The sequence below is a fragment of the Parus major genome, chromosome 2 (genome assembly GCF_001522545.3).
Source record: "Parus major isolate Abel chromosome 2, Parus_major1.1, whole genome shotgun sequence".
Classification (NCBI taxonomy): Eukaryota; Metazoa; Chordata; class Aves; order Passeriformes; family Paridae; genus Parus; species Parus major.
This window is the reverse complement of record NC_031769.1, coordinates 37,786,285-37,812,551: the sequence shown is the minus strand read 5'-3', so window position 1 is coordinate 37,812,551 and position 26,267 is coordinate 37,786,285. Positions and strand designations below refer to the sequence as shown.

Sequence of the window (26,267 nt, the reverse complement as noted above, 5' to 3'; positions counted from 1 at the left end):
CACCAATTCATGCATTTCAGGTTTTATTTTATTCCTTCTAAGGGTGACTGAGATACTCATGCTAAGTGTACTTGTAACAAAGTAAAGCTGCCTTCTAGGAAAGACAAAATCTCAAGAAGGGGTTTAGTACAAGTTTAGTACACTGTTAAATCTCGCCTTTCTCTCCTCTTTAGACATACAAAAATGCAGTCTGTAAAATGACTTTAGACATGAAGACATATTCCTCTTAACTTGTGTGTACAGTGGGTGGGTTAGAGCAGCAGTGATGACCACTTGCAGCATAGCTGGTCACTTTTAAATGGATGATGGAAAGTAAAATGTCAACCCCCTGTTTTCAGAACTGTTTGTGGCTCTTCAAGCTCCGTTACTGAATTACTGTAGCCCTACAGACCAGTGCAGACTGTTTGGAAGGGGAAGGATTTTCATGTGCAGGAGGATCGCTTGTTTCCCCATGGGTCAGCCTGAGGAGCAGTGAAGAGCAGGCTGGTAGGGGATATCCCCCTCCGACAGCTCCAGCCCCTCTCTGACTGCCCTGGAGAGGGAAATGTGCTCCACCGGAGGCAGGAACTGAGCTGGCCAATACCAATGGAATGAGGAGGGCCACGTTATTTAGGTGTTGGCAGGAATGCAAGGCGGCAGGTGGACTTACCGGGGTTACAGTCTGTGAGGAGGGAGCAGATGGAGAGGAGAACTTTAGAAATGGTTAACGCTGGACTCCAGTTGTCTTTTAAAATGTCCAGGCAGATGACGCCTTGGCTGTTAATGTTACAGTGGTAGATCCTTGTCCGGAACGTTACCTGCAAGAGAGGGGTGTGAGCGGGTGTGCCGGGGTGCCGCAGGCTGTGGGGAGGGACAGGGCAGGAGCTCCAAGCGAGGGAGCGAAGCAGCGCCCGGGCGCGCCCGCCCGGCCGGGTCCCGGCCTGACCCACGCCGGGCTCCCCGGGCCGCCGCCGCCCTCTCGCGGCGAAACAAAAAAGAGCCGGATTTAAAACAAAAAACGAGTAAGTCTCAGGAGCCAACTTCCACGTAAAACCCAGGTTGTGGCGGGTTTAAAATATTTTATTTCTTTTTAATTTGTTTTTTGTTCCCAATGACAAAAGGGCCCGGGGCCTAACACCAGCATTTTTCTCCTTCTGGACTCCCAGGGATTTGTAAAATCTTCCAGACAGGCCAAGGCACTTGGAATCACAGCTTCCATCACTTCTAAGAGGCTCAGCAATGGGGAAAATTAGTTAGATTTACTTATTTTCATGAGCTAGGCAGCTTGCCACAGAAGTTACCCGAAAGGGAAACACAAGCAGCAGGAGCCGTTCTCAGAACACCATGGGACCTGCAGAGAGGCCCTACCCCGACTCACTGAGTGAACAGTGACAACAAATTTGGTGCAATTTGCATGGATTAGGATTATGCACATGAATAAAGTCTGGTGGGTTCGTGTCCTAAATCCTCCAAATTTGTCAGCTATCCACACCTAGAAATTTTATTGTCTGTTTATAGGTCACAAGAGAATTTGCAAAACACACTTGGTAAGCGTGTGGTATGACAAGAACACACTAGTGCTTTCTCTTGAGATGGGACCAGCCCACTCATAAAACCTGCCAGTCAATCCTCATTTTTTCTACTGCCTTTCTGATGCAAAAAATTTTCCTGTGACCCTCCCTCTCACAGGCTTGGGTAGCAGGCACAGGGTGGGGTGTCACAGCTACAGAACCCTGCTGACTGGCATGTCCCTGTGCACTGAATCCGTGCAGTGTTTCCAAGAATGCTCCCAATGCACAGAGCACATGGGCTATTTCTGGACTTCCAAAAGCGGTTACTTGTCACACAGGAGACACCCACACTGCATGCTTGGGGAGATTTTATGCTTTATTTCTTGTCAGCTGCTTGGATTGTGGATTAAAACAGGAAGCAAACAAAGGAAACCCCGAATCCCTGCACGTTTGCACATTATGAGGGAAATAGCAAAACGACTGCAAGAGAGCAGAGATGTGTTACCCTCCCACACTTTCTGCAACAAGCTGCCACTCCAAAACCAAGAACTCCTGATGCTTTCTACCTAGGGAGCCTTAGAGGTACAGCAGACAAGAAACTTAAATGACCTTTGTTTCCCAGATCATCTAATCTTCGGAGGAAAGGCAGCAATTACTCCCTGCAGTCACATGGAAGTCCACGTGCACCAGCCTGAGCAGAGGGTGTATCTGCCTCTGCTTACCTGCCCCAGCCCACGCTGTTCAGGGCAAAACACCTTCGTGGCATTTGCAGCTGCTGGCAATGGCTCTGCCTTGGGTTCCTGAGCAGCCCTCAGCCCAGCCCTGCTGCTTGATCGGTATTTCTGTGTTTGACCTGCACCTGGCCTCTTTCCAAGGTTTCTAACTGTAAACGAGGTAACAATTTTGACAGCTTGAACACTTCCAGAAGTAGAATAAGCATGGAGTATTTCCAAGCTGATACAATAAGGCCCAAATTAACATAGGTCAACAGTTCTAATTTGTAAAGACAGAATGTTGTTAATCTTGACTCTCAGCACAAAAGCTAAATACTCTGTAGACAGTCTCTCAGTCCACTTGACTAATAACTGATAACAAAGCATGAATGCTGCTCGCCTTTATGAATAAGTTTAATTTTAAATTATTTTTCATGAAGAAGGGGAAAATGAAAATGAAAGAAGACTCTCACATACTTGCAGAACAGCCCAGTTCCTTAACACACCTTAACATATAATCCTTAAGGGATATATCCATGGCACTAAAAGCAATTTCCTGCAGCTAGAGGAACTCTACCAAGCACTGTGGAAGAACTCTACATTTATTTTCACTTTAGCAGCAACTCAGAACTAGGATGGTGTTAGACACATGTAGTCCAGCTGTTTGCCATTTACAATTTTTGCTGATGGCGCAAAAGCCAGCTGTGCAGGGAAACCAAATGGAACTGCAAGAGGGAGAAATTGGAGGCCTACTTGAAAACATACAAAAATATTTAAAGTAAATGCTCATTACACCCTAAAAAGGAAAAAAAAATCTCACCAAAACCTAGTACATTCAGACCAAAATCAAAAGAAACTGAGTTACTTAGAAGGTAGTGAAGAGAACAGCATGTGGAATAGCAGAAAAATACAGTGTAATTGAACAATCCTTTGGAAATGTCCCACCTGAGATTACATTAATGCAGTAACTACATGGAGTTAAGCACAGCTTTTGAAAAGACATAAAAGAAGCTAATCTCAACCTTACCCTGAAGTGATAGCAGAGGTTAATTTACACAAGCAGCAGAATAGGAGTGGGTGGAAGGAAGTGGTCAGAGGTTATTAATACAAATGATCAAAGCACACACACCAGGTCAACACAAGCTACTGTTTTCACCTCAGTAAATGAAATCTAAACCAGCTATAATGTAACTCTTGGGAAAATGTCCATTGTAATAGTACAAATACTGAACTCTTAAATTCTAATTATACTTGTTTATTGGCTTCTTCTAAATCCAGGCACACCCAGCACGTGCCTGACTCATTTGCTATCTGAAACACAGGCAAAACCAGAATTCAACACAAAATGAGAAAACATAAAAAGCAGAGAACATATTAACGCTAACATCTTCAAGGCGTTGTATAGAATGCTCAATTAAATGCAAAAGAACTCCATTATACATATTTAGGACATGAAAGAGAGTATCCATCCCTGTATCAGATTTCTCCCACTGAAGTTCCTTATATTGTGCAAAACATTTCCAAGTCAAATTTAAAATCTTTAATTTCTCCAACCTCAAGCACAGTAGTGCAGACCCTCTTAATATCCTCACAGGAATCTAAATATCACATCTAGCACAGTCTTTTGGCTCTCCTACAGCAACATCCTCTCCAAAAACATTTGCTCCAACACACTGAATCAAACCCTCATCTGGAGCTAGACCTCAGTCCTCAAAGTCTACACCTGCGTATCCTTCATCACATATCTCCAAGATGCTCATCAATCACACAGCATATATCAGTGTTTATGCCTCAACATATTTTCTCACACATATTCCTAAGGGCTTGGAAGCTTGCCAGGATGACCATTTTCACCTAATTTTATTTAAGTAAATCCTCTAATGACATTTCATTTTCAGGTTATGAAATGTGTTCAACTACAAGCACTCCACCATTGGGCAGCCTGCCACAGCAGGAACTGTCCTCACTGGAGTTACCAAAGACTCAAAGAGGTTTTCTTCTACTGGTCTTACAGGGCTTACCAAGGAAGATTCAAGGGTTACTAGTCCTTTTTCCTTAAAGAACTTCATCTTTTCAGACATGAAGGCTTTTAAAATGACATTCTACTCTATTTTAAAATTACTGTTCTGTGAGTGTTTATCATCAAAGAGATATACTTTGATGGTATAAACAAAACCACTGGGTTTTGTTTCAACTACCTGTTTCTTTATTTCTTGCCCTAAAAGACACTTATAAGAAGGCAACTTTAATTACATTAGCCTACCACTTAAACACGATCCACAGACAGTATTTACTCATTACTGCAAGTAATTGGACAGTCTGAAATCAACGAAATAGCAGGAATAAAGCAGGAGCGATATGATAATCATATTTTCTACATTACCATTGATTAATACTAGTGTTGATTTTAATACAGAAGCAGCTTTGGTTCTCAAAGGAAGGTTCTTAATTTCAACCTGAAGTGCCCTAGTAGAAAAAGTGAGTTCAATTATAGCACCACCATGCTTTCTCTAATATACCACCTCAACGAGACTGAAGCTACATGCATTTTACTTCCACGCATACATGAGGTTTGTAAACCAACTTGGACTTTTCTAAATAAAAGACTCCATTTAAATGAAACTGCTACTAAACTCTCTATTAAGGCCTCAGTAAGCAGTGCCTATCTGTTTGGTGTTTTAATCCCATCCTTCCTTTCATCTGGGTGAGGGTTTAGATCCAAAGATAAAGACAAAGGGATCTCAGAAGCACCAAGCAGAAAGCAGGGCTGAGCTGGAATGACACAACTGTTCATTAGGGTCTGCATTGGGGAACTTGGCATACAGCAGCTGTCTCAGCAGCTCTAGTAGTTACAGTATGGTCTTGCAAGGCCTCCTACTTGACCCTCGAAGCAGCATGGTGAGAACACACCTGAGACCAAGGGCTGCAACTCTGGCTGGGGCATTTGCATTATTTACCCCACCAGTGGCAGATACTTCTACCCAGATGGAACTGCTGAAGGGAGAGGCTGCTGAGCGGATCTCAGACTGCAGGCTGTGCTGAGCCCTTTCCCTGGGCTGGACAGCCAGCAGGCCTGCCTGCAAAAGGTGTTGCCCAGGTGGGGGACCTCCTGCAGCAGCTGGCTGAGATGTAGGAGGCAGTGAGAAGCCTGCGTGGCATCAGGGCTGCTGAGGAGGAATTAGACAGTTGTTCCAAACACTAGAACACTGGACCCACAGCCTACAGCCAAAAAGCCAGAAACTCCCAGAAAAGGGAGGGGGGCCAATAATGCAGAACAATGGAAAGCTTGCCATGGCAAGGTCCTGCAGGAAGAGACTTCTTCCCGAAGACTGAGGTGTCCTCACAGAACCACTTTGCTGCTCTGAGACTGGTGACATCCATCATATCAGAAAAGACACTAAAGCCAAATAAGGCAGTCCTGGGAGTAACAGGAAAGGACTCTGGAGCATGGGCAGTTCTTTCATCAATCTTCCTGGTGAAAGAGAAAGGGTTCAAAAGGGCTAGTCAAATCTAGCAAACCAACAAATAGTTATGGGACTGGTGCCACAGCCAGGGGTATGGCTACTTAGACCATGGGACTTGCTTTGGGAAACCAGAGAAGGGGAAGGGCCCTGCATGGATGAACAAGGAGCTCCTGGGCAAAAACACACAAAGGAACTCTACAGAAAGTGGAAGCAAGGCCAGGTTGCTAGGATGAGCAGAGAGAAGTGGGCCTGTGAACTTATAAAGTTCAACAAGGCCATGTGCAAGGTCCTTACACCTGTAACTGGCAATCATAAGAACTTGTGAGACCCCACCTGGAGCGCTGCATCTAATTCCAGCACCCCCAACATGAGAAGGATATGGATCAATTGGAACAAGTCCAAAAGAGGACCATCAAGACAATTAAGAGGCTGGAGAACTTCTCCTATGAATAGGCTGAGAGAGTTGGGCTTGTTCAGCCTAGAGAAGGAGCAGGTTCTAAAGAGAACTTAGAGCAGCCTCCTAATACCTAAATGGGTACCTAAAAGGGTACCTAAAGTAGCCCACACAAGAACTGGACAGGGACTTTTTTACTAGGGCATATACAAGGAGTCATGGCCTTAAAATGAAAAAAGGTTAATTTAGATGAGATATTAGGAAGAAATCCCATATTGTGGTAAGGCACTGGAACAGGTTGCTCAGAAAAGCTGTGGATGCTCCCTCCCTGGAAACGTTCAAGGGCCATGTTGGATAGAGCTTGGAGCAACATGGTCTAGTGGAAGGGATACTTTCCCACAGTAAGGAAGTTGGAACTAGATGATCTTTAAGGCCCCTTCCAATGCAAACCATTCCAGGTATATATGATGAGTCTGAACAAGCCTTGGCTGATAAATGCTTCTGACCTGTAGCATAGAAAGCGAAGGTGTAACAAAGCACACATGGGCAAAGCAAAGATTACTCTTTAAATGCTTACTGGGCTCACAATACAATAAATAGCAAACAGCTGGTTGGACAAAAAAACGTTCAGCAAATTAAACAAAAAAACCCACCAAAACGAAGCAAACGAAAAAAACTAAACTGAATTCAATTCTGACATGAGAACCATCTGTGTTGGCAGAGAATCTCCAAAAAGAAATGGAAATATGTCAGCAGAAAAGCACTAGAGATGTCCCAAGGTAGAGCATGCTGTTTGTGAATTGGAGCCCTATCTCAGAGGTAGACTTTAAGGACCTGCTGGTACTACCAGAAACCATGAAGTTATGTGAGCAAGAACAGGCAAACAGTTTCCTTAATTTGGCAAGCTTGTATTAATTTGTCTTGTGTTAGCAATTAGCACTGCTCTGTTGAGATGGACTGATGGCCTGAAGAAGTCCTTCTCTTGCAGACTAGACCAAAGTCTGAAAGATGGTACAGTCATTGGCATTTATCTCATCAATCAAATAACTTTTAAGTAGAACATTAAACAAGTACATAAATGCTTTCAGATACAAGACAAACACCAAGTGAATAAACAAACACCTCTTGTAACCCAACACTTTTCCTGTGGCTATATATTGGAACCACGGGATAACATTCACTTGCACTGGTATTTGCCTTAGAACACTGGAACAACTGGAATGTAAGAGCTTCACAAATATAACACACCTACAGAACGTTTGTTACGGTACAAATAGGTGAACAACACAAGTGTCCAACAAAGCTGAAAAATTAAATACTACTTTGGTGGCCAAAACACATGTAACTTATGCTTACAGAACCTGAGTTGTTTGAGAAATTAGTATTTGTACCATTTCTCCCCTTCTCAAGTTTATTTACTTCTCAGTTTCTCAGTCCTGTCCCAATGCTTGCACTAAATGCTTAGGACTTCTTACAAACAGAAGCAGGAAGAAAGAAAACAAGCTCTAAAATAATTACCAAGCAGACTAGAAAAGCTGTTAACATAAGCTAATAGAAACTCCTCTGTCTAAAATGAGCTTAAGTTTGTTCTTAAGAAGAGTGGATTTCAAATGGGCTGCATTCCATTAACACTGTATGCTATTCATGTTTAGCACTCATGACTTAAGATGTTAGCTACAGGTCTCTTACCTTTGGAGGCTTGAAGGGATATTCTGGTGTAAATGTGATGTCAAGGAAGAAAACACCTCCCTCATAGACTGAACCTGGAGGTCCTAGAATGGTTGATCTCCATTCATAGATGTTATCACCTTTGGGGCCAGCACTAAGAGATAAAAACCAAAATAATTTAGAAATACTACCACAGCTCAAGTAAATACGACTTCTTACATTCCTCAAGTATGATATGGAATAAATATTTCAGTTACTTTTCATATACCACCTGAAGTAGAGACAGGGATTAAAAGAAGACTGAATACTTTCAAACACCAAGAGATCTTACCTGAACTTATCAGTGTTCCAGACTGTTCAGCAAAGCTGAGAAACTAGGGGTGGGGTATAGTTTCCATCTTCTCTCTCTTGACAGTTACAAGAGCAGCATTGCCCAGAACTAAGAGCTAAGTTTCAAAGAACAATTTCCTACTGTATTTCAGAAATGGCTCTTCCATCTCAGTCTTAAATAAACTGTACCATATTAAAGACCATACTAAACAAATTAAGGATCTAGGTTCATTTTATTAATTTTGTGTGTTCTTTAAAATTAAAATATATTCTGCATTATTGTTAAACAAAGGCTCACAGTGCAACTGAAGGAAGCCAAATTAATGATGACACTCTGAAATGTCAAAATTTTCTGCAATTTTAAAATTTTGCTGCACTGATTTCTAAGATGAGGCCACATGATCTTACTCTGTTCACATTGCTTGCATTGTGGAACTGCTTTTTTTAGGAGGAATTAAAATCACTGTGTCAAATTAAAACAGCACTTTCTCAAATTAGCTCTGCTTATTTGAGATTCTGCCTAACCTGCCAGCAGCTCACTACAAGCAGTACAAACTAAAGGTGTTGCAGAGATCAAATGTCTGCTTGGTAAAATTAGTTTTACTGATACCCTCAGACACTTCTACTCAGTAGTGTGCCATGTGTCACTGAGTATTTCTAAGTACAGCTCAACCTATAAAGCCATTAATGGTGTAGGACTCCATTACTGCTGCCTCTTCCCTTCTGTACTGCTCTGGTAGTATTTTGTTTGTAAGGTGCCAGAGCTGGAAAAATCTTTTGCATAATGGGAGGTGCTGACACAGCTTTTTCCGTCATGGATGTACCATGGCTTCAGAAGTCTCTTCTCCCCTTGTTCTGAAGGGGATGGATCTTAACATTCCTAATACAATGAAAACTAGCCTTGCTCTTCTTTCCTCCTTTTAGCAAGGCTGCTCTAGGACAGAAGGTAAAAACCAGACTCTTTCATATTATAATAATCACAGAGCAGTATTACTTGAGATGGAAGGCAATACAATAAATATACACATGACAATATGCATTTGATTAACATGCAGGAAATGAGAGCAATCACTAAGTGTTAATAACAATGTTACAAACAGAAATACAATAGGAAGAACATAAATTGTCATAATAACAAGAGTGATCAGAGACACTTTTTTCCCCCTGCTCTTCCCAGTACTGGCGAACATGTTTCTTCACAGCAGGGGAATCAGGAGAGACAAAGGGAATTAATTCTGTTATCAAACTAAACTTTTTTCCCCCCACCCCAGATTAATCTAGTCATAAAATTTCACAATATGTTGGTGCTAGATAATTCAACAATCGTGAAGTTATGACTAAAAGCATGCTTCTAGGGAAAGGAAAGTGGGTAAGAAAGCAGTAAAGGAAGACAGATGCTCTGCAAATGATACACCAGCCACAAGGGAAGGATTTTTCTCTCCAGAACACAAAACCCTGCACAGCTCAAGATGACTATTAAATTAAAGTAAAAGCCATTCCATCCTGAACACTCCTGGCATCCCACTCCACCTTAATGACTTGTCCCTGTCCTACGCAGGTCCATATATTTGGGCACGCAGTACTCTCCAGCTACCACTTGTGCATTAGACTGGAAAAGTGTTGTATTTCGACAGGAAGCTCTGCCTCTGGAAAGACACCAACTTAACTGTACAAACTTACTGAAAAGGACTCTCTAGGGCACCCTTAGCCACTGCTTCAAGGAATCACCTCTTTATGTACCTATTAGCAACCTACTGACACACTGTCATTACTGCAAGATGCACTGGCAATCATCCTCCCTTCCCTCCCCTCCTAAAGGTGGAGCTACTGAATGGGAACAGGTACTTGAACTTCATTTGCACCGATTTACTGTTGGAATTTATATCACCAGAACTGTCAACAGAGAGCACTTCAGCACTCAAGAAATGTGATGTGTGATTAGCCCTGAACACAGCCCTCTGAACCTGTGAGAAATATTCCAACATTTCACATTTTATTTGCAGCTTCGCCCCAAAGGACTGTTAATAAAAAAATCCCACAGACTTGAAAAATATATTATCATTAGTAATAGTCACAGAAATCTCTTGTATCCTATTAGGTTTCCAATTAGAGCTATCACTGCACAGAAGTAATATACTGCCATATTACGAGTGCAACATCTTTGTAAGACATCAGTTGGCTTTAATGATGATGTGCTAAGGTTTACTTTTAAGCTTTTCATAATTCAATTAACATACTAAAATAGCTGTGCATGCCCAACTTTTACACATTACCATTGATTCCTTATAAAAGAGAGACTGAAAGAGGAAGATGCAAGTCAGCTTCAAGCTTAGATTTAATTTAGGATTAGTAATATCAAACAGCTCATGAAGACCTAGTACATAATAGGAAAGTTACAGTACTTGACCACAGTGTAAGAACAGTGACATTAACTTTTGGTGGAGATATGGAGACTGTCAAAGGCTAAAGATTACATTCTTTGTTTAAAATCCTTGCCATTATCTGCTTCAAAAAGAAATTCACTGATGCATGGACACAGGGCTCACTGGCACAGCTGTCACCTTGCCTGATACGTGTCACCACTGCTCAAATTAAGTGTCTAGATCTACTAATACAACACTTTTAAGCTGCCCAACATATGACCACTAGGAAGACAATTTTAACCAATTAAATATAAACTTTTTCCACTGCAAGACAAGAGTATGTGAGCAACAACTTTCTGTATTGACTCATCAGCCTACAATCTCTTCACTTCCAAAGAAAGAAATTAATAAAAGACCAGAAATTCATAGTGAAAAATGACACCCAAAAGAAAACTGGAAAGATCCCAACCCATTATTATCCTATCAAGCAGCATGTGTTACACTGCAGTGCAACTGAGATCTCTCTTGGAAAAACAAGTGAATATTCAGTGAAGATGCATTGCACCCCCTCTAACAACTGATCCTAATTGTTCCCAATTGTCTTAGGTTGCAACGCAAGATGTAACCAAAAGTATGTATTCTACTACCATCTGTTAAAACCAGGTGAGGCAGTGTTCTTTATCTCTTCCATGACCCATCCTCCCTCCAGAGGGATATCTACTGTAAATGGGCCATTGAGTCTCACTGCATGACTGATAAAATTACATCATCCCTTTGTGAGATGCTCCACCCAGGGGGAGGAGCCACGCATTCCTACCTGGATATAATCTGAGACTGGAACACTGCAGTCAGTCTTTCTGCACTGGAATCCCAGAGGAAGACTGCACCCATCTACACCACCACTGGACCTTCAGAAGAAAACCACACCCTTCTACAGGATCACTGCTTCAACAGAACCACATCTGTCACTCGAGGAGAGCTGCAGCCACCATTTAATGAGACTGCTACCAACACCCTGACCAACAGGGTGTCAAGTTGCATCCTGACTCCATTGGTGGTTTTTTTGTGGTACTGCATTTTATTTTAATTTTCCTAGTAAAGAACTGTTACTCTTATTCCCATGTCTTTGCTTGAGAGCCCCTTAATTTCAAAACTGAATAATTTGGAGGGAGTGAACTTATATTTTTCATTTCAAAAGAAGCTCCTGCTTTCTTTAGCAGACACTTGTTTTTCAAGCTAAGACACCAATGATGCTGGCTTATCCCCTAGACAGATGTTATGACAGAAACACTTCTTGGGAAACCTCCCAGAGCCAAGGTGTTATTCAAGGAATATCTATTTTTCCAAGCCTAGAAGCAGGAAAATGCAAGGCATTACCCCCTGGTAGACACAAGCCACAGAGAAAGTCTCAGCACAAGTGAGCTCAAAGTCCTGCGTGGGCCAAGTCCTAACCAGTCTTGTGCTGCTTTGGAAAAACCTGATCTTGCTCTGCCTCTCTTTGCTGGCAGGCGCCACATTCTTTCCCAGCTTAAAAATCCAACAGGTAAATTAGAAATGCCTGGAGCAGAGGCTGGGGAGCAGAACAATGCCCAGGTAAATTAGCTGCAGATGCCTTGCAGTACTGATCAACTGTAAACACAGAACTCTGTCTCAGAGAGTCAGTGTTCATGGAGAAGACACACACAGACACACACACTTTCACATTTGGAAAAAGCTGAAATGACAGACAGTCTGCAAGAACACTCAGCCTATGGCTTTTTCATATTAAGCCAGCCAGATACAACCTCCATCACAGGTCTGCAGTACATGATAGCACCCTGATATTTTGCACATGCACTAACTCAACTTCCTCCTCTGCCCTGGCACCCTGGGAAAATCACTCAAAATATACCTATGCCACAGAGGGAAGGCAGGATTTTCTGGTGTTCACCACATATAGCTAATGTACTAAAATCCCTGGGAACATAGTGACGGTACTTTCCAAGAGAATGACTCAGAAAGAGTCCATCATTTATGTAAATGTGTTAGTTCATTTGGAAACTACCTGGTCCTTTCTAGGAGCTGACCAAACAATAATGTAAGCGCTCCCTTTAGTGAAAATTCAGACTGGCAAATAGTTTAATTTCTCTTCTTTGAGATACAGAAGACATACAATAGCAGATCACTGCAGTGATAAATCAAAATAGTTGATGCTACAGACACTAGGTTAATACCCTGATATACCAAAGTAGCACATATTCCTTTTAAAAGCTAACTAATTTAGCAGAGTAGTTTAGAAGTGCTGGAGTCTGCTATCTGTCAGGGTGATGAGAAGGGTGATTCCTTGGTACAATGAAAGAAATAACACATAATGAAATCCTACAATATATTTCAGTTAAAATCACAAGTAACAAACTCATGAACTCATACACCAACTACTCCATATCCCTAGGTGCTATTTTTGAGGCTATTTTCCTCTGAACATGAAGAGTCTGATGCTAGTAGCTAAGCTTTTTTGAAGTTGCACACTTGGGGAAAATAAACATAAATTCTAAAAACACTGCAGACATGACCTTTTCCAAGGGACATAGCTCAAATCAGAAAGCAAACAACATAGTAACGGCACATGGGAATTTTCAGGGTGGCAGAGAATCTAATGATCTTCAAAGTAAAACTGCACCACTACAAACTGACAGCAACATCAATTTTTTTTTGCCTGTTGCTTTGTTTTCTGGTAAGAAACAGTTAATGGCTCAACATGGAAGAGCATCTTAGTTATAGACTTACTAGGCAGATTTAGGAAATAGCTGAATGTTAGAAGGTCCTTTTTTTCCCTTTTCTTTCCCCACCTCCTCCTTTTTTTTTCTTTTTTTTTTTTCCCTTCTCCAAAGATGTAAGGATGTAAGCCCAAAACACATTAGATGTTTTGGATGCCAGGCAGGCAGCGTATCATTCTCACATGAAGTTCTGTTGCACCTTGATTTTTCCGACAAGCCCACTCCACCCCTGACCTCAGGGTAAAAGAAAGTGTTTTTAAAGGTAAAAACACTTTCTTTTCTCGTAGCCCACAGGGTGGGTCCACCCTGAACTTGTTCACTTGTACTGTTAAGCCGAATCTGGTGGAGAGATTGGAAAAGCACCCCATAAATACTGGATCACTGGGGGAGGCAGGTGCCACCTTTACAAAGAAGCAGAACAGCTCATCCATCTTAGCCATTGAAAACAAACACCAAATCCCCCATTCGAACACATTTTGCTCTACAGACCTTTACGCAAGCTGTCTTAAAATGGGAGTGTTCAAGGACAGAGTGAAAACCAACAAAACAAAATGCAGTTAGTCCTTTGGCCCAAACATCACTTCAAAACCTTCATATTAATGCACAGTTCAATTTTAGAAAGAAACTGTCATCTTCTGCATATGTTTTATCTACCAAAATCTATTATTATTATTATTGCTATAGCACCATTCACAGACAGGACCCCACTATGCTAAGCCTGCTACAATACAATCCAAAGACCTGTGAACACAATTTACAAAGGTTTTTAAATTATAAAATAAGCATTAAAACATGTAGTTATTAGGAAGAAATCCAAATAGACAAAACAGAAGTAGTTAAAAGAATACCTGGGGCATTCCACTTAATTGCAATTTTTTTTGGCAAAGTAGTTTAAAAGTGAGATGCCTCCCATTTTTAAGTCAAGGAATAGAAATTAAAGGAAAACAAAGGAAAAAAAAATCACAACACAAGAAAACCACTCCTGGGCAACCATGGCAAATTAAAGGTAACATACTGAATCAGTACGTGCCTATGTGAATCAGTGGCAATTTTTGCCCACTGTCATTAAACACAACCAAGCTGCTCCTCTGTGTTAACATAAAAATGATGGATTGATATCAGGTGAAATTCCTGCAGGCACAATGAGGGATAGAGGGAAAAGACAGCAAGAGAAGAAGTTGCAGCCAGCTTTAGTTAAAACATAAGAAGTGAGCAAAAGACGTAGAGAGGTAAGTGAGCAAAAATGGAACATAATATTGGTACAGCAATCTAAACATAAGATTTTGAAAATAGAACTTAATTCTCCTTCTAGTTCATGTTCAGGGATTTGGTTCTCAAGAACAAAGCTGTAAATACTATTATTTTTCTTGTAAGTCATTGGAAGTATTGTGTTTTCTGTCTTCAATTTAAAATGCAGTCACAATATTATTGCACAAGCATAAGTGCCTTACAAATCCCACCACATTTCTAACAGAGTTAGAAATAATATCATTCTTCTCTGCATTTCCATGCACAAAATTTCTGTTTTAGCATCTGGGAAAGCTTTTCCCTTAAGTATCAGCCTAATGTAAAATTAGGAAGGTTTGAACGATTGCACAAAGCTTAAACTGGAGGATAAATGTGCAATGAATTACTTTCTTACTAGGTTAAAAAAGGAACTAAGTAACTAAATAGCTCTGATAACGGAGCTGATAAGGTGTAATGCAGGGATTTATGGGACTTCAAGGAAAACTGATCAGGGGAATTTCTTTGTGGGAAGGAAAGAAAAAATACTACTTTTTCCAATTTATATAAAAAATACTTGGCAATAAGATCACACAACAACCAAAAGTTACCACAGCCAAGATGTCACTCTTTTTCTATTGCAATAGGAACAGAAATGCCATGGGGTACTTGGAAATGTAGGACTTTTACCTGAAATATTTCAGTCTCCGCAAAATATTACTCTGAAGTTACTACTAAGCTACCTGGTGAAAAGGCCAACTCTCTTAAACAATTTCACTGGAGTTTGATTTTTAAACCAGGCTTCAAAGATTTAAAATAAAATCTCCGTTTTGACCTCAGGGAGGTCATGAGGAGATTTACAATATTCTCAGGAGTGTGCTGCAGCTCTATTTAGTTTAGCAATAATCACTCAAATTTAGGAGCAAGTTCTTATAAAAAGGTTCAAGAGAAATTAATCCATTTAGCATTGGTTGCAAAATTGAAAATAAATCCAACCCACTCAGTTCTCAAGGGTTTCAGTTTTTCTTTCCAGTGGCTTCTTTGTAGCCTTCTCTACTGCAAAGAAATGGAAGTTCGTCTCACTACATACATGTAGGAATGTTTTTGGCGTCAAACATGACTGCAGAAAGGCTGCTTCTCTAAGTCTGAGACTTTAGTATGCACAGTATGGAAATACAGAAAATACCAGACTAAGGAATCAATAAAATTATTTTCATTGTATGCAAATATTTTTCTTTTCTCCTCACAGGTGTAGTTTGAGGCCATGACCAAAAATCAAATAAGTGAAAATGTCCCAGCTTATATGTGACCTAACATGTCCCATTAAATAATACCCTGTATAAGAAATAATAAAACAAATTGGGAAAGAGTAACAGAGAATCTGACTCACCTAACAATTAGCAACACCACATTTAAAATGACAAGATGATGTGATGGTAGAATCTGTGGTCCACCAATACAATCTTATGTTATTTTCAAATCAGTTTCCTTCCTGCCTTTTGTCTGTTGACTATCAACTACCAACACTGGGACAGAAATTATCACACATCATCAGACCTCATTTCCAAATTGTTTATGTATTTATAGCATAGATGTGTAATTTATAGGCAGTTTCACAAATGCACTATTTCTGCAACTACACCATTTTTGGGGGGCCTCTTCATATTCCAACACATTTTTGAAAACTGGTGTAGAAATATAACTAGTGAACCTATTTATTTCTGTAATTTTAATGGCTGCATAAAGCAAGCATACCCTAAACTGGTTGCCTAGCATCAAACTGACAGACCTATAATTAAAGACAAATAAAAGACAATCAATACTGCTAATAAATATGGAAGTTCTTGTGTTACTAATCTCAAATGTGGTACACTCCTGAAAAGAAAAATCTACTTCCTCTAGAACTTACTGTGATATAGTAGATTCTTCATACATGTAAAGGAAACTATCCCCTCTGACAACTACAGTTTAATAATACCCCCTTCCCCTTCATAAGCCCTAGAGGTGCTACACTGAATGATAACAGGGCTCTGTCCTAAATACTGTACTTTATCCATTAAAGAAAATAGAAATCTACAACCATCAATCTGCCATTCCAGAATCAAGCTGGAACTACATCTGTGTTTCGTATATCATGCTCATCTCCTGTCCTGTTTTCATCAGTGTGAGAATGTGGAAGATGATCTCACTAAGCAGATAAAACTCCCCAGTACATCATAAAAATTTGGGAGCCCTGTAGTACATCAATTGTAATGGAAATAAATTTGAACCCATGTGATCTGGACAATTCTGTCTCTTCACAAGTCATCTGCCCTACTTAAGGGAAAAAAAATAACAGAGGATCCCATTTCATAAGCCTACCTATCCAGCATCAAGCTAACATAGTGGACTGTTTATTTTGGACTTTATCGTCCATTTGCCCTATTGATTTTATTATAATTCTGTAGATCAAGAAATGCATACCCTAAATAAGTTAAATTGAAAGGGCAATAGCAGCTACAAACCAGCTTGGAAAAAACAGCCCCAGAAAATTGAAGATTTGTTAATGCTTGGCAAGATGCCTCTACTATGCTGAAAATTGAAAGCAAACAAGACTCTTGAGCTTCCTCAAACTAATAAGGACAAGGTTCTTGAGACTTCACCTAACTGCATCCTTGAACTAACTTTCTTACTTCCATAGGGAGGAAAAGGGCTACTTGAAAGACAGGAATCAGTCCATTTCCAGACTAGAGATATGCTACCATCTTTGTTGCACTGAATGGCAGAAATTCTGCTTCAAGTCTGTACTTGGAACAGATGAAGTAGTATTTTAAGGTTACTAGTTTATATGCAACTTCTAAGTTTTCAAGAGAACATAATCTAAGAGAAAAAAACCTGCTCCTGTACCATGTGCTCCTAAGCTGATTTACCTGTCCCATCATCTCTACCTACCAACCAACCCACCCTAAAAACATGCTACAAATTAGAACAATCCATCAGCCAATCAACAAAGTGAGTCCCCTTCCCATTAGATGTAGGACAGGTAGAGTCGACATCACTTAACCAGAGAAACAGGCCATCCCATTATCTTGGCTTCACATCTTTATATTGCTTCCCATCAGCATACCAATGCTGATACCAATAACATTATGTTGCTGAACAAAATACAAACGTCTTGAAGGACATATCTTAAAGATACACAAAAGATAGGAAGTAAAAAAAAAGTCTAATCTCAATGTCTTTCCCTTCTCCTTTACCTACATTAAACCTCCTTTCCTTGCCACCCACTAAATAAATCAGGATCACTGAATTTGAAAGAACCTATTTCACTGTGGGTGCTAATAGCAAAAGTACACAAACCAGCTAACAACAGCTCAAAATTTGGTTACTCTTCTCAAAACAACAACAAAATTCTCACAATTATGCTGTACTACCCAGAGCAATTCTTTCCTGATTTTCACAGTTCTAAACTATCAAAATTACCTGGCAGAAAAGTAAAGTAATTTGAAAGCACTGCCTTTGACTTTTGAAACTCTGGCATGCAGAGACTAGAAACAGAAATCTAAGAGAGCTTGCTTTAAATAAAACAAGATTACCTATACTGTAATACAGCACAGCTGCCAGCCAACTACATAGCAGCCACTAAAAATTGTTTATAAATCACTGCAAGTTGTTCCCATTAATAACATGAGCCAGTCACAATATCCAGCCAACATTTACTGTAGTAGATACAAATATTTCAAAGCTGATAAGAGGGAAAAACCTTAAAAAAAACCCCAAAAAATCTCTGAAGATATTTAATAAGAAAAATAGAACTTTGATTTTTCTACAATAGATTCACATACATAAGGACAGCCTAAACAGGCATTTGCAGTGAATTTTTAAACTTTTGTTTAATTTTTTGTTTTCAAAGTATTAGGAACTTTTTGACCTTCCCAATACCTTTATTTCATGACCCTTTTATTTGTAAATGTCCAAATATCCCAAATGTAAGGAAACATTAAAGACAATGAAGCAATGACGTGGCAGGCAATAATAGTTTCAACTTAGGGCATTATATAACTTACATCTTTCATGGAAAACATGTTACATTCACACAAGCCAACACTTGGTGTCTTTCTGCTCCCAGATTTCCACCAGAGAGAGATGACTTAGCAACAATTTAATAGGCTGAAAGACAACTCCCATGTGTGGCAGTTAAGTTCTGCTCACAGAGGACCATGACAGGCAGGGAACAGGGAATTGCCAGGGAACACAAGAAATTCAAGCATCCTGGTCCCACACGGCTTAGAAACTTGGTTCTTCAGCTGATCACTGAAATTCTTAGTTTAAACTAAATTTAAACTTTTCAGTGCCATGGACAAAAAAAAAAAAATAAATAAAAAAGGTAAATTCACACTTTAATTACCTGAAGCCACTCACATTAAATAATACATGTATGTTGCCATGAAGGCTTTTCTAGTCATTAAAAAATAAAGACATTTTCCTCACAAACTTCTGAAGCAATCCAAGAAATTTACAAAAAAAAAGGTCTGAAGTACACATCCCTTCATTGGATGGTGGTAACATTTTAATTGGTAGTAGTTCTAGCAAGAGGTGTTCTATTGTAGAGGCAGAAGGAGGAGAGCACACCTCCCAGAAACATGTGTCTTAGAGACAGAGAACAGCATACATTTTCTAACCTTTTAACCTCAGCATTGTTACAAATTATACTTTGAAGCAAGAGTGACAAGATTAGGCTATGTTTTGAGAGTTGAGACTTGCTCTTGTTATGCTGTAACCATAAATGCCGAGGAAATTGCAAAACTGACACAGAGACAGATGAGCAGTTTGCACCTAATATTACACTATTAAGTTTTTGAATATAAACTGAACACATTGCTTCTAATTAGGCACGAGTATGAAAACAGCGTAATAGCACACAGTGGTATGGCAAAACACCTGAAAGTGTTACATACATAACAACGTAAGAGAAATAAATCTCTCACTAGCTACAAATCACAGGGTTTTCGGGTTTGAAGGCAGGGAAAAATCTCTCTAAGCACAAGGGAAACTGATTTGTTTTCTACCACTCCAGATTCACTCACTTTGATTTTTCTTACTAAAAGGCATTTCAAGTATTTCTTGTAGTGAAATAAAGATGTTCAAACAGCAGTAAGTTTACAATGGAAATATACAATTTACACTATGTTAGAAAATTTCTCATCCAGTCTTGACAACTCCACCTGAACTTTCAAGATAAAATAATGAGCATGTATTTCTTCATTTAATTTTCTGTGTCAAGACCTCAGTTCAGAAAGGCCAGTAAATAAACTCTTAGAGTACACAGAAACCGCCTTCTTAACAAATTAGTGAGAATAGACAATTTCCAAAGGCAGCTCACATTCCCATCATTAAAAGTGACTTATCCTTTTTTTTTTAAAAAAAAAAAAAATTGTTGGGTTGGGTTTTTAATCAAATGTAGGCTTATGATGAGCCAACAGGTTATGATGAGCCAACTTTTTTTCCAATCAAGGTAAAATAGCTCTCTTCTGCTAGGCTTCTATGCATCAGAAGAGTAGAACACATCACTCAGGAAAAAAAACATCCCAATGACAGTATCATTAACAGATTACAAAACTAACCAATACTAATATGATTTTTAAATTCACTCTATATAAATATACACAAAACTCATGCAACTTTCAAGACATGAGTTAATGATACTACAAACTTGAAATCTCATCAGATAAAGCCAACCTTAAGTACTGGAGTAAAACACCAAAGTGAGTCCTTGTTTTGTGCTTTAAGACTCAATTCTCTGAGAGACGTATTAATTTGACAAAAATATAACAGAAAATACTTTTAGAAATCACTCTTTTAATAGTGGTGTTGTTCTATATACGCACACATATAGCACAAAACCTTTTGCAACCTTTTGCAATGGCTTACAAAGATTATTTTTCTAAGCACATTTTTCCTCCTATAGAACAATATTAAAGTTCACACATTAGTATACTAGAGATAGTATCACTGCAAAGATTTTGATCACAGGTCAAGTGCAAATTTTATCTACTAACTTATCAAAAGAAATATAGATCCACCAGGCTGATCTGAAGCCCATCTAGTTTAACACCTTGTATCTCACTGTCTTCCAGTGTCAAATGGGTCAGAGATGGGCATCAGAAGTTTTCTGCCAAGTCTTCGGTTTTCCTCTACCATAGCAACACCCTCAGTGGTATCTGCTTGAGCCTCAACACCAGGCATCCATGCTTTCCTTCTGAAGTCAGTATTATGAGTAAGCTGTAATTCTATCTGATTTTGCCCTCCATAGAAGCCTCAGACTTTTTGAGGCTAGCTTAATTCCTGCTTTCAGTCGTGTAATACAGCATGGAACCCCATTTTGTTCTGTAAAAAGTGAACAAATTAAATTTCACTATTTTTAATCTCATTCCATATGCCTTCGTTCTTGTCTCAGAGGAAGAAAAAAACTTTCCTCTCTATTTTCTCTCTCGAGGTTAAAAAAATAAGGAAGAGATTCAGGCTTCTCAGTGAAGGGGCTGCAGCACCAAGCCTGAGTTCAAGAAGCATTTGGACAATACTGTTATGCACATGGTGTGATCCTTGAGGATGGTGTTTCACAGGGCCAGGAGTTGGACTTGATGATCCTTGTGGGTCCCTTCCCACTTGGCATATTCTGTGATCCTGTAAATGCTAAGTTTGTTGGTTTGGTTTTTTGGTGTTTGTTGTTTTTGGTTTTTAAAGGAAACAATCCCTCTGTCTTCACATGAGAAGTCTTCCAGTTCCTTTTTTAATAAATTCCATCTCTCCTCTCCAAAATCTAATTACTTCTCCAATACACTCTTTTAAAGACAGAGTGGACAGCATTCCACAGAAGCTGATAGATGAGCCATTACTTTGCATGTATTTGAATTAAGCCTTTTTCTCATTCACAATATCCTTTTTTCAAAATGGGAAAACTTATCACCATAGGTGATAATGGCCCTAGTGAGCACAAGGACAGTAAAGAGTAATTTTCTTTCCCTACTTCAAAGTTTGTGGCAAACCACTCATTATTAAAGATCTATCCTGTAAGCATACATTTGTCAAATCTCTTTCTAAAAGCAAGTACTTTTGTACTTTTTTGAGACTTCCTGTGTAAGTCTGGGTTAGCTGAAATCAATGACAAAAATTTCATTAAGTTCAACAGAACTAATTCATATGCAAGGCAGAGCACAGGAATCTCTTGGGAATCCAGCAACCCCCCCCCCAACAAAGCCAGCAGCAAGTGCAAAGGCCAGATCACTACAGAGCACTTGGACTGGGGGGTTGCTTCATCACACTTAGTCCAGTCAGTAATTATGGCATTCCTAATTCCTACTGTCAGCAGAGAACACTTTTGAAAGCATCTTGCTGCATCTGCATCCCATGAAAAGACAAAATACTGTATTTTTTATGGAAGAGGTAATTCTAAAAGTTTGTTATTAATCAATGCTACTGATGATCATTTTAAAAACAAGAAACAAGATTTGCTTCTGTGATTAAACTGACAATAATTTATAGGTAATTACAGAAGAGAACTTTATAAGGAATACAAAGAGCTTTGCAGAGAGCTGAACACCTCTACAGGAGACATTTTAAAGTTCTTTTGTTTGAAGCCACATGATTTATTCAAGTTACCTTTCCTATACTCCCAATATGAGAATTTAAAGGCCAGGAATGCCTTGACCAAAACCTAGGTATTTCTAATTTTTAGTGCTGTTAGGTTTTGTTCAACTACCTTTTTCTTTTCTCTCTGAATCTACAGATGTGGGTTTGTGTTGGGTTTTTCTGTTATGTGGTTTTGGGTTTGGGTTTTTTTTGGAGGGGTTTGTTGTTTGCATTTTTGTTTTGTTTTTTTTTTAAAATCTCTAGTGTATCAAGATATTTCTCCTCCCTAGCCCCAACATGTAGAAACTGTGTAGTTTAAAGTCCTGCTGAGATTTGCAGGCATAAATGTCAACTGTAATAGTCTAGCCTTTTAACTTATTTCTCTCTTCACTCCTGATATTTTTCCACTCTATGGAATTAATTCTGTAATCTGAAGTGCCACTTATTAAAAAGGCAAGCGATGGTAAAGAGCTTGCTACCATCATCACTTCCTCTACAGAAATATAGTGATTTCACTCATTACAGCACACTCAAGTTTAATCAACACTGTGGCTTCTGCTCTGTGTAGGTATTAATCATTTATAAGTCTTTGGATTCTATTGCTCACTTTGTAGGTCATTTCCGTAAGCATTTCCCTTGCAACCTGATCAGACGTGATGCATAAAAGTCATTTCTGGGATGACCTGATATGGAAAGGGATGTGGAAAAGGAGCATGAAAAGGGACAAAATCAGTATGGGAGGATTTCTGGTCCATCCAGAGAGATACAAGACAGGTGTGCACATGTGTATGTGGAAGGAGGGAAAAAACCACTCTTTGTGCAAGCTGGGATTGGAAAAGATTTCAATGTAATGCTCAGAATGAAAGCAGATTTTAGTCTATAGCCAAGCTTAACTGGAAGAAACAAATAACTCCCCCCCAGCCCGCAGAAAACCCTCCACCATGCTCTTCTGGTACAACGTCTCAAAGTATCTTGCTTAAACCTAGGAGAATGAGTTTAATATTGCTCCCAAATAACCATAATTAATAACATCAGCTTTGAACACTGATGGCAGCCACATGCCTGTCCAATTCCATTTCAAATTCTGTTATATTCTTGGCCTCAATAATTTCCTATGACAGTAAGTTCCAGAGACTAATTATATGTGTGAAAAACACATATAATACCTTCCTTTTATTGCTCTTCTATTTGCCATCTTTGATTTCAATAGAACATCTCTCTTGGTTCTTCTGTTATGAGAAAAAGAAAACAGATGTTTCTAATTTATTTTCTCTTACACTAGAATTCAGTGCAGCATGAAGTTAGCAGTTAAATGACTGAAATATTTCATCCTGATTGTGTTCTTCCAGACAGAGTAAATATCTGTTCTTCCAGAGTAAACTTACCTACAAACTAGGAGGATCAGAGAAAGATGAGCAAGGAAGTAAAGAAATTCAAACCTATGAGCTTTAGGCATAAGGTTTATGACAGAAAATGAGAAAACAAATAACAAAAGCATTAAAAATGGTCCCTTATTCAATACTGGTATGTCTATATTTGGAAAAAAAAACAAACCAAACCACCCCAATGAACCACAAACTAACCATATGAAATACACTGTGTATGGCTGAAGATGGAACCTCTGGTATCACACATACTCAGCATGCTATTTTAAATCTCATTGTAGAAGGAATTAGAACAGTTGCAGCTTCCTTTGTGAGCATAAGCAAGTTCTCAGGTGCCATCATCAGGGTCATGGATGAACAGCTTAAAAAGGGATTGATGCCACTGTTTTGCAAGGACATTTCTGGGCACTTGCAGGAAGGCTGTACATCTATATTTGCGTGTAACTAATCTGGGTGTAAGCTGCATCCAACAAAAGCATGACTTCAATCAAAACACTTCATTAAATAGGGATATCCATGTAGAGGCATTAAATTTGTAAAAGCAAGTGGAAGAAGATTTCAGAGGGAACTCACCATATTGCAGACTGATGACATTGGTGTTACAGTTTCAGTGGAAACTTTGCTTGATTTAGTTATTCCAGAGCGGGAAAGGACAATTCAGAGAAATTACAGCTTTTATGTTACTTCAGCTATAGGACTGATCCCTAAATACGAAGGTTGCCTACCCTTAGATCCACTACCAGCCTGCACTGAGTCTTACTATACCAAATTCCAACCTTCCTCATTTATTTTAATGGAAACAACACTGCAGTTGAGGAAAAATACACTCTTCAATGCTTCATTCTGCAGGATGATGGTATGCTTGATCTTTACACCAGATTCATTAGTATACATTTGATAGACATGAAAAGGCCTCACCCATATTGCTCAGCTTTGAGGACTTGAAAACAAATTTCTGGAGCAGAGAAATCATTCAGATCAGATTTTTTTTTTTTAAGGTGTGTTTTCAACAATGAATCAGATAATTAATAAATAAATAAAGTGTTTTCATACAGTTAGGAAGTTCATTGTTCCAAGTCAAAACACTGCAAAGACTGGAAAAAAGCTACTAGTCTGCTATGATTAGCCAAGAGCACAATTAGTTCCTACTTGATGACAGGATCAGATACAACAAGGAAACCCAGGTGGGTGATATACAAAATGAGGTGTCCTGACTGAATTTTGATTCAGATTGAATTTTCTAAAATCATCATACATCTTTTAACAAACTTGTGTGAGAATGGTCCTGTTATATCTAGTTCTGATCACACTGATATTATTTCATACATAAATTTGGAGTACACAAAGCCTGTACACCCCCATAGCTGTACTCACTCCATTGAGTGACATGTGAACACACACACACTCATATATTGCAGAGGATCTAGAATTGTATTAGCATTTTTGCTACAAAATAACTACAAGAATATACATTATGGCAGCACTGATTCCCTCTCAGCCATGAAAAGAAGTTCGACTTTACCCTTTATACCACTGGTATTAACTGGCAAGTCAGAGTTATCCTTGGAGTCTGCTTTGCACACCCCTAGGAGACTTTCCTATGTGTGCTTCTCCTGGGTGATGCAATGTTTACAGTTTATGAAAACACATACTCCGTCAACTTCTACAAGTCAAATTAAATTGTAAAGAAAAGGAAACTTGATCTTACAATAATTCTTTTCCACACAGCTACTTCTGAACATTTAGGAGGGAAAAAATAAAGAAAAAGAAACCAACTCTTTACTTTCTCAAAACTGCAACACTGCTGATAAAAAGCAGATCTGATTCACCACTGTTCCCCTAGAGCTCCTGTATCTAACAGTTTGTATCTAACAGTTTTAAAATACAAAAATTACTATGAATTACCTCATAATTTGCAAAATGAAATGGTAGACAAAATAAAAATCAAGCTAAAATCTACTTCATCATTTCAAAGTTGAAGTCTGGTAGTGGTTCTGTCTTCTTAAACAATTCAACTACTGCAAAACACATGCAGAGTGTTCCTTACTGTAAGGGATTTACTTTTAACTGCTGGCAAAATCCAAGTACATGTTCCCCTCCTGAGCATCTTTTCATCTTTATAGTTTCTGTTCCTTTAATCCATGTAGAACAGACCCCCACCAAGTAGGTATGCCTCCCCAGCCCAGGTTACAGAGGGAAGGCAGCTCTGGTTCAGTGTTGACTGAGTTCAGGTATATTTCTGAAAAGACTGGAAAGCAAGATCTAAGCTGTGCAAGCTCCAATTAAAGCAGAAAAACAGCTTAAACTAAGAAAAAGTCTACCTATTAGAGACACCTTAGCAGCTGTGGCCAGAATGGATGAGAAATGGTGAAAGAGGTTGCCCTGTGGCTGTTATGCTGGTTTCACACACTTTTCCCACTAGGGCAAAGAATGATCAAGAGACTCATCTCAAGGAGTACTCATACTGGAAACAGCTTTTGTGGAAAGTCAGACCCTTGTCATAATTTTACTCACACGAGACATAGTGTTCTACTACATACTTAAAGACATACAGAAAGAATCAAACATATAGGATAATTTAAGCCCTTGTTTTCTTCAGTACTACTTGTAAAGAGAAATCTGAATACATAAGAGAAATCACCTTCCATAATCTTGTGAGTGTGCAAAGGATGCACATGGGCCTGACGGCCCACAGGGATGCAACTATTAAAGAACAGGAGTTAAAGAGACCTCCCCTCATCCAGATCCACGTCTTACTGCACATGCATTTATCTCCTTCCTTAGTCTGCTGTACAGCCACTAGATCTACAACTCCTTAAGTGTCCCAAATCAGAAGACTTTAACAGCCAAAACAATGCAAAGCAAAGTCAAA

At 39.2% G+C, this 26,267-nt stretch overlaps 1 protein-coding gene across 3 annotated transcripts in view; it reads right to left on the bottom strand.

Annotated features, from left to right (window-relative positions):
* The window catches only part of LOC107200574 (ubiquitin-conjugating enzyme E2 E1), a 45,759-nt gene that overhangs the window by 1,192 nt on the left and 18,300 nt on the right, over window positions 1-26,267 (bottom strand). For all 3 annotated transcript variants that reach the window (XM_015619261.3, XM_015619262.3, XM_015619263.3), the window contains 2 exons: window positions 7,751-7,883; window positions 650-797 (listed from right to left, as the gene is read on the bottom strand). In XM_015619261.3, coding sequence (XP_015474747.1) covers window positions 650-797; window positions 7,751-7,883 — 281 coding nt within the window. The remainder of the gene's footprint in view (window positions 1-649; window positions 798-7,750; window positions 7,884-26,267) is intronic.